Raw genomic sequence first — 9,629 nt, 5'->3', positions numbered from 1 at the left:
TTGCAACAAAACTCAACTATCCCTTTATTTTAAAACCTAATTCAGCGTCAGAAAAATACAAAGTTGTGAAGGTGTTGATTTCTCGGAAAAGTATATTAGAAAACATGAAGTGAATATATAATAGTGAATTTCAAAGAAGATTTGGAAGAATTAATAAGGAAGCCAAATTCAAGCTATACACCTGATGATAAATAATGAGGCTGTTAGATTATATTGCACACCTTATAGTGCATTCCTATAAAATATATGCATGAAATTTAATTGGTAAGTCAATGGCTGAAGCATATATGCTTAGACATCACAAAATTTTTTGTTAAATCATTAAAAGGGAATTCCACCCTCATCTAAAGCTGGTTTTGCGGAAGCAGAAAAATGACAGAATCATCTCAGTGAAAGTTTGAGCAAAAAACAATCGAAAATAAGAAAGTTATGAATTTTTTAACGTGCAATCAAACATACACAAATTGGTAACTCTGTGACGTTTCTTTCAAGCTCCCCTCCCATTTACCCTGAACTAAAAAAAATTAAAAATATATATATACTTTCCCTCAAAAAAATTATCAATCTTACATTCACACTAAATGTAATTATTAACTATAGATGGAACTTTGACTGCAGGCAGTCGAAAATGACGCCTCTGTCATAGAGCAATTTTACAAACCAAAACAGAAGCAATTTTTCAAATTCAAGTTCAATTGTAATCCATTAAAAGGTTCTCAGAATATTGTGATTACCAGCAATTTCTCATATACATATATGACCCTATGATCTTTGACCAAATGACCCTAAAATCTAATCAGTTCATTGGCTTTGCAAGATATTCATGCCCTAAGTTTGATTGCAATCCATCCGTCAGTTCTAATGAGAATGCTTTGACAAGCCATTTTTGCATGCATAATGAGCCTCATGACATTTGACCTTCGACCTCATGACCCCAGAATGTACGCATTTCATTACATACATGTCTTGAGTTTGATGGTAATCCATCCATTGGTTCTAATGATAATGCAATCACAAGCTTTTTTTGCATACATAATGAGCCCTGTAACCTTTAACCTCGTAACCCAAAATCTAATTGATTCATTGGTTCTGCAAGATACATACATGACCTAAGTAGGGCAGGAATACAAAGATCAGTTCTTGAGATAATGCAATCACAAGCTATTTTTGCATACATAATGATCCCTGTGAACTTTGAACTTTGAACTTTGAGCTTGTGACCCTAAAATCTAATCAGTTCATTAGCTCTGCAAGATACAAGGATTGGCAGGAATCCATCAACCTGTTCTTAAGATAACGCGAATACGAGGACAGGACGTATGGGCAACCCAAAGACATAATGCCTTAGGATATTTCATAACTGAGGCATAAAAAACACATATGAAGAATCAGATGTGGTTTTAGATATGAATATTAATAACGTTATGGTACAAAAAAAGTTACACAAATTTTCTATTCGATCTCTGTGTAAAAGAAATATATTAAAAAACAGATAACACAAAACAGTTAGAACTAGATGGAACTTTGACTGCTCGCAGTCGAATATGATGCCTCCGCCATATAGAGCGATTTCACAAACCAAAACAGAAGCAATTTTTCAAATTCAAGTTTAATTGTAATCAAGTAACAGCTCCTCAGAATATGGTGATTGCAAGCTATTTTTCATATATATGTATGACCCTTTGAACTTTGACCTCATGACCCTAAAATCTAATCAGTTCATAGGCTCTGCAAGATACATACCCGATATATGTATAGTTTGATAGTAATCCAGCCATCAGTATTGACAATGCATTCACAAGGTAGTTTTGCATTAATAATGAGCCCCATGACCTTTGACCTCAGGACCCCAAAATCTAATCAGTTCATCGGCTCTGCAAGATACATATATGAACTAAGTTTGGCGGTAATACATCAATCGGTTCTTGAGATAACGCGATCACAAGCTATCTGTTCATACATAATGAGCCTTGTGACCGACCTCGTGACCCTAAAATCTAATCAATTCATGAGCTCTAACTGCAAGTTACATGTATACATGACCCGAATTTGGTGGTAATCCATTGCTTAAGATAATGTGATCACTAGGACGGGACGTGAGGACGGACGGACACCAGAAAACATAATGCCCCCGGCTACTTTGTAGCGGAGGCATAAAAATGGAAACTGGATCTGACTTCACAAGAACAAATTCCTGTACCACTATACCACTGCACCACCGCTTGAAATTACAATACAGTGGCAAAATCGTTTCACAATGCCACTTCTGACAACTTTAGATTCCAGATTACGAGAATTTCAGTTCAAACTCCTCCATCAAAGAATTTCTCCAAATCAATATTTGCACCGCAATGGTATAAAAAGTACACCAGTGTGCAATTTTGGTCAAACAAATATATGCAAACGTTCATTCATTTGTTCTTTACGTGTCCTGTTGTAAAAACATTCTGGAAAGACATCAGTAATTTGCTCTGTGAATTCAAATTATTTAGTTTTCCATTCTCAGTCACAAATATATGTTTTGGAGTTGAGAATAGTAACAAAATAATTAACACTTTTGCTGTTGTTAGGTATGGTCAACTCTTTATTTTTCGAAATAAATGCCCCCAAAATAACTTAAAATGTATACAGTTCAAGTTTTTTTCTCCAAAATATTTATTGAAAACAAATCTCATTCATATTAACAGTAGTACATGATAATAATAATAGTAATAATAACATGTTCGTATAGACATAGAATATGTATAATAAAAATATAGTGTAATAGTTAACTCATCAGCAATAAAAAAAAAAGTTAACAAAATATCTGCCATTTCTTATTATGAAGATCGAGACAATTTTTATTGAAAGCAATTATATGTTTCATATTTTCTAAATGTTTGAGAGCTCGTTGAAAAGAAGGAAATAGTGGAATAAGGTTTTGCATTTTACAAGTGAATATAAAATATTTTGCAAAAAGAAATAACTGTATTGACGAATTAAAAATTATTGATTATATTCTTAACATATATCATATCAGAATTAAAACGTATATTAATATTGAGAGGTTTTCCGCCTACCAGTATATGAGAATTCAGGCAAAGGGGTTGGGAAATAATTTCTTTGAATTTAACTGGGTTGTAGTACTTGTAGTGACTCCATGCAATCAATATATCATTCCAGAAAGGATCTGTGTATTTATTGAACATTAAATGATCAGATCGGAGATTGCCGCTGAAAACAATATCACCTCCCATACGTCTCAGAGAATGTGCAAAAAACATTTTCCATTTGCTTTTGTTTTCTTCATCTAAGTATCTCTTTATCCAAGTAACTTCATTGCACGGTTAAAAGATAATAAATGAGGCATTTTAAGGCCTCTTTCTTTATATTCATTGTAAAGCAAAGAGGGTCTAATTTTGTTCTTCTTATTACTCCATACAAATTTAAAGAGTACTCTCTGAAGTTCTGAAAAGAATGATAAAGGGGGATCAGGAAGAATACAAAGTAAATAAATCAATTTTGGTATAACTAGAGATTTAATAATGGTCACAGTTCAAGTTGGAAATTATTTATTTAGAAAAAGCGGAAAGAGTTATTACCACAAGACAAGGACAAATGCTGAACATACATTGAAATGGCAAAACAAGTATGTAAAATTGTTATCAATGTTATCTTCAATGTATTCTTTACGTTATAGTTTATAATGTACCACTCATTATTATGTAAATTTCCTTCACAAACTGCTTTTTTATTTATTCAGATTTGAAGCAATAAACTTAGGATTATATTATTTTTTAAAGACCACTTATACAACAAAATCCCTTTATTACGTTTAATACATTTATGTAGCATTTCTACTCTGTGTGTTATCAGGCAATTATCAAGATCATGCACTGTATAAACGATAAAATCCCTTTCAGAACAAAGTCAACATTTCAATGGCTTTTCTCCAGTATGTATTTTCAGATAACTAGTAAGATTACTGTTAAAAGAAAATCTCTTTTTTACAATCTTAACATTTATAGGATGTGTTTTTAAATGCCTTGTGAGCTCACTTATATAATAAAATTCCTTATTTTTTAGGAACACTCTCTTCTGTAGTAACATCCCTTTTATAAGGTTTTTTCCTAGTGTATGTCCTCACATGACAGGTAAGATGACCTCACTCGGAAAAACCTGTACACACATTAAGAACATTAAAGGGTTTCCTGCCTGTTATCTAAGCTAGCTAATAACATCCCTTTGATAAGAAAATCTCATATTACAATCGAGACATTTTTTTTTTTTTTTCTAGTACATGTGTGTTCTTAAATGGCTTATAAGGGTACTACTTTGAAAAAAACCTTTATCACAATGGGAACATTTGAAAGGTTTTTCTTCATCGTGTGTTCTTAAATGTCTAGTAAAGTGACATCTCTGAGAAAAACTCTTATCACAATGGAAACATTGTAGAGGCTTTTCAGTGAGGCTTTGTGATCTTAAATGTTGATTAAGGGAAGTTTTATGGGAAAAACCCTTATCACACTGGGAACATTTGAAGGGTTTCTCTCCTGTATGTCTTCTAAGGTGGCGAGTAAGACTAGTCAGTTGAGCAAATGTCTTATCACAATAGGAACATTGATAAGGCTTTTCTCCACTGTGTGTTCTTAAATGTATAATAAGGGTACCTCTTTCAGCAAAACCTGTATCACACTGAGAACACTTAAATGGTTTCTCTCCTGTATGTGTTCTAAGGTGGGTAGTAAGAGTAGTCTTTACAGAAAACCCCTTATCACACTGGGAACACTTAAAGGGTTTCTCTCCTGTATGTGTTCTAAGGTGGGTAGTAAGACTAGTCTTTACAGAAAACCCCTTATCACACTGGGAACACTTAAAGGGTTTCTCTCCTGTATGTGTTCTAAGGTGTCTAATGAGGGAACTTCTTACAGAAAAACCCTTTTCACAATGGGAACAGTGAAAAGGCTTTTCTCCTGTATGCGTCCTTAGATGATTTCCTAGATTACTTTGGCAAGTAAAACCCCTATCACACTGGGAACACTTAAATGGTTTCTCTCGTGTATGTGTTCTAAGGTGGCTAGTAAGCTCATTCTTTTGATAAAACGTCTCATCACAATGGCAACATCGTTGCGGCTTTTTGTTGAGGCTGTGTATTCTTAATTGTCTAATAAGGGTACTTTTATGTGGAAAACCCTCATCACACTGGGAACACTTGAAAGTTTCCTCTCCAGTTTGTGTTCTAAGGTGGCTAGTACGCTCATAGTCGACCTGGTGTTTTTTTTTATGTACTATAAGAATGTTCTCATCTGTAAATGTCTTACTGCAATGTAAACACAGATGGGTCTTCTCTCCACTGCATGCTGTTGTATGTGGGTGTATATTGTCTTGTCCATTGTCCAACTCTAGGGAGGAAAAGAAAGTAATTACATCCCTATTGAAGAGAACATCAAGTTCTGGTATTGAAGTGTCAAAATCAAAATTAAAATCACTGTAGAGTAAAGAAATATCACCAGGCGTATCCAGTCTGCCTAGATGCAGAGTATCATGTAATGCTTAAAACCTTCAATACAGTCAACTTCGCATACATCAACTTTGACAGGAAACATTGAAATCTCAATATGTGTGTAAGCCAAAGAAAATTTGACTTTTGCCAAAGTTGACTTTGACGGGACCAAGCAAAATGCATCTAATTAGATGATTTTTTATTTCTATGTAAATCAAAATAAATTAAACCATATCTGGTCCCAAAGAGAACTCAGGAACTTGCCAGCAGTTTTGTTGATATTATAGATTTTATCCAAACTCGGTTTAAACTTTTGTGCAGACATCCAGAAAATAAGAACGTTACCAGTTGTTTTTTTCATGTACACGGTATATGACTGCAGACTCCTGTTAAAACTTGGACAATAAAATTACTTTCTACAAGAATATATTGCGAATGAGGAAGAGAACTGCGAAATCTGTTTAACATATAATGAATACGGAATGGTAACACTATGAATCAATGATATTGAATTTAGCTACCATTATTGTGCCAACTGTTGATAGATATTGTTGGATCTTCCCATACTTCAACTTCATACATGCATTGATACTAATACTGGTGTGATAATCGTGATTGCGGAGACGTGGTAATTAATTTTAATTGACCCTAGGGCTAATATAAGCTAGCTAGTAGTGCTACAATGCCTCCCAAACAAACAGCAATAGCATAATCTATCAAGGAGCTCCTAGACAGTGAGGACTCCAAGGAGGCACTCTCAAACAATTGTAGTAGCAAATTAAATGAAATCTCAAATAAGTTTGATGACATTTACCAGAAACTTGATCATCATGATCAACACTTCATAACTATTGAAAGTCTCAGAAAGTCAGATATTAAAATAACTGAAGTTTATGATGAACTCGCAACAAATTTCAGTACCTTCACACCTCATCAGAGAAGGCAAAATCAACCTTGATGGATGTCGAGATGAAGGTGAATGAGAGGGAGACAGCCATCAAACATCTTCCAAGTCAACTGATACAAGCCTCAACAAAATGTCAAACCTGAAACTTCAAGTTAACAGATAGAGCAGTTATCTCAAAACAGCTGCAAAATAATCTGAGGTCTCATAGAGAAGCGTGGAGAATACACCAAATTGAATACTGTCGTTTGTGAAGAAGGTAAGCAAATTAAAGTTGATCTTCAGGAGCAAGATATAGACGGTAGCCATCGAGTTGGTGACCCTTCTTTAGCAACACGTAAAGGTGATCATCCAATTATAGTTAAGCATAAATCATATTGCACGAGACAAGAGTTGTTACACAATAGAAGAAATCCTGTATAAAATTTAATAATTCCTATATATACAAGGTGATGATTGGGATGGGATGAAATAAGAATTATTATAAGGTGACAGGAGAAGATGGTTAATAGAATGATAAATAATAATAATAATAATAATAATAATACTGTAAACTTATAGAGCGCACACACCGTCCGGGGACGCTCATGGCGCTAGCTCAGCAACAGTTCTTTTTTATACAAGTAAAGTAAACAATTTTCCAATATTCATTTATTTAACCCATTTAAATCCTCAGCTCTGCCCGGTGGGGCCGGGTGCCCTCCAGCTGCTCCGTTGACGTTCACTGACAATTTAAGGGACTAGCCCAGTCAGCACATTATTCACAGGATCTCTAGCATCTGAGGCCACCAGGCCCCACAAGGGCAGCCAATGAGACTAAACGGTGATAACTAATTAATTTCAGATGTATATACAAATAGCATATCAATTATGGATTTAGTAAAATAAACTTATACAAGTTAAGGAAGTACTGAGTTAAAGATGGAATAGGTAAGTCTGATGACAATCTTTATTAAAGGTGGAGTATGTTGCAATACAGCAAAGTGATGGGGGAAGCTTATTCCATAATTTGGCTGCTGCATGTGAAAAAGCATGGTCTCCCCATGAATGGTGGGTACGGGGAATTTGCAGCAAATTATCACATCCAGATCTTATGGTACGAGTTGGATTGTAGGGGTGTAGTGAGTCTTTAATATATTGTGGAAAAATTCCATGGAGAGCCCGATAAACAAGTAACATAATTTTGAAGTGGACCCTTTTCTGGACAGGTAGCCAGTGAAGAGAGCGTAATATAGGCGTAATAGAGGACATTATTGGTGTGAAAGTAAAGAGTCTTGCACTGGAATTTTGGAGGAATTGCAGTCGATCTGTCTTGCTGCTGTTTGGCGAGTCCAAATAGGAAAGAATTACAAAAATCTAATCAAGATGAGATTAATGCATGGATTAATTGTTCACATGCTTTTTGAGTCAAAGATTTTCGTATGAACCCAAGGTTCTGCAGTTGAATTCTCACAGACTTGGATATGTTAGATACATGTTCAATAAATGACATATTATTGTCAAATATCACACCGAGGTTACAGACCTTTGAGGCTGAATTTAGAACTTTGCCACCTACCGGTACATGCAAGCCTAAATGAGTATGATTTGCTCTCAGTAAAGAATTCTTAGAGCCCAAAATGATAAACTCAGTTTTATTTTCATTTATTTTAAGACCGTTGGAATCCGTCCAGCCTTTCCTGTCATGAATACAGGCTTCTAAAGTTCTCCTAGCATCGGCAATTGCATCTGAGGAAGGATGTACAGAAATGAAAAGCTGAATGTTATCAGCATAACAATGATACTTTATATTATGCTTTCTAATTATTGTACTGATTGGCTCAAGGTAGACAGAAAACATTAACGGGCCACCAACGGACCCTTGTGGCACACCATATGAAATTTAAGTTTTGTCAGATTGAGAATTATTTACAGAGACATACTGGGTTCTTTTATGATGAAAACCACTGCAACGCAGTGCCTGTTACCCCAAGAGAATGTAGTCTCTTAACAAGTATTGTGTGGTCAATAGTGCAAAAGAACTTGACATATCAAGTAGCACAAGAAAAGTAACGTTACCTTTATCCATTTCAGAGAGGATACTGCCCACAAGATTAGTTAGCAGCGTTTCGACACTATGGGGCGGGCGGTAGGCAGATTGAAATTATCAATTAAATTATTTTCAATAAGATATGTGCGAAGACGTGAGAAAGCCACTCATTCTGTGAGTTTGGACAGATATGACAAATTTGAGATAGGTCTATAGTTCTGGAGACACTCACTATCCAAATTAGATTTTTTCAAGGTGAGCGCACTGCTGCAATCTTCATACTGTCAGGAACTATCCCTGAACCAAGACTTGTGTTAATTATAGTTACAATTGATGGTATAATAGCAGGAAGACATTGTATCATAAGCAATGTTGGTATGGGGTCAAGTTCACTGGATTTAGAAGGTGACCTCATTATGATTGACCTTGTCTCATCAGGAGTTGTTGGAGATAGCGTATCTAGTGTCTTCTCTGTAATCAAAGGAATTTCAAACCCTCCGATATTAGTAAGAGCTGATCTAACATTCTGAATTTTTTCCACAAAGAAATGGTTAAAACAATCTGCAAGATTTACATAAGTAGGAAGGGGAGATTTTTTACTTCTGTTAAGTAGAACATTTGCAACTCTAAAAAGCTGTCTTGTAACTAGTTATATGATGTTTTGGCAGCGCGAACACTTAACTGCACTAACTGATGCTGGTTCTGATATTTCTAGACTCTAGGCCCGATATAAGCCATTTGCGCTCCAAATTCCTATGTTGGATAGTTCAGTGATTCTTTCCATAAATGATACAATATTGATGGACTTAATGTTACATGTGTGTATCACACTCTTTGCAGCAGGAGGTTTTATTAATTTCAACTTACAAATTATGGCAGAATGGTCAGAAAGACCATCCACCACCATTACATCTGTCACACTATTTATAGGGTTGTCACAAGCGCTATATAAACTGTTCATTGCAATGACGAACCTTCGTCATTGCCTTGTTTTCGTTCACATTCTGCCCAATTAATTGCAATGACGAACCTTCGTCATTGCCTTGTTTTCGTTCACATTCTTCTTATTAATATTCTTACTTCTTCTTCTTCTTCTTGTCGTCCGGAATCCCATTCGTTTTGCACGTAGTGCTTGTTATTCCTAGTTAGGTGCTTTCCTCATGTCCTTTTCCTTTCAAATTTCGTAGGCATCATCTCTAGCATCTCACCAAGGT

The 9,629-nt window shown here is 35.2% G+C and overlaps 1 protein-coding gene across 1 annotated transcript; it reads right to left on the bottom strand.

Annotated features, from left to right (window-relative positions):
* Positions 1–3,487: 3,487 nt before the first annotated feature.
* LOC105437754 (zinc finger protein 525-like) lies at positions 3,488–8,960 on the bottom strand. The gene is made up of 2 exons (XM_030994615.1): positions 6,404–8,960; positions 3,488–5,381 (listed from the first exon to the last, which is right to left on the bottom strand). Exons 1-2 carry the CDS (start codon positions 6,414–6,416, stop codon positions 4,273–4,275), a joined length of 1,122 nt encoding a protein of 373 aa, XP_030850475.1. The 5' UTR covers positions 6,417–8,960; the 3' UTR covers positions 3,488–4,272.
* Between the last annotated feature and the right edge of the window lie 669 nt (positions 8,961–9,629).

The sequence above is a fragment of the Strongylocentrotus purpuratus genome, unplaced genomic scaffold, assembly GCF_000002235.5.
Source record: "Strongylocentrotus purpuratus isolate Spur 01 unplaced genomic scaffold, Spur_5.0 spur5_scaffold_21, whole genome shotgun sequence".
Lineage (NCBI taxonomy): Eukaryota > Metazoa > Echinodermata > Echinoidea > Camarodonta > Strongylocentrotidae > Strongylocentrotus > Strongylocentrotus purpuratus.
Note: the sequence above shows the minus strand (reverse complement) of the source record. Positions and strands in the feature narration are given on the sequence as shown.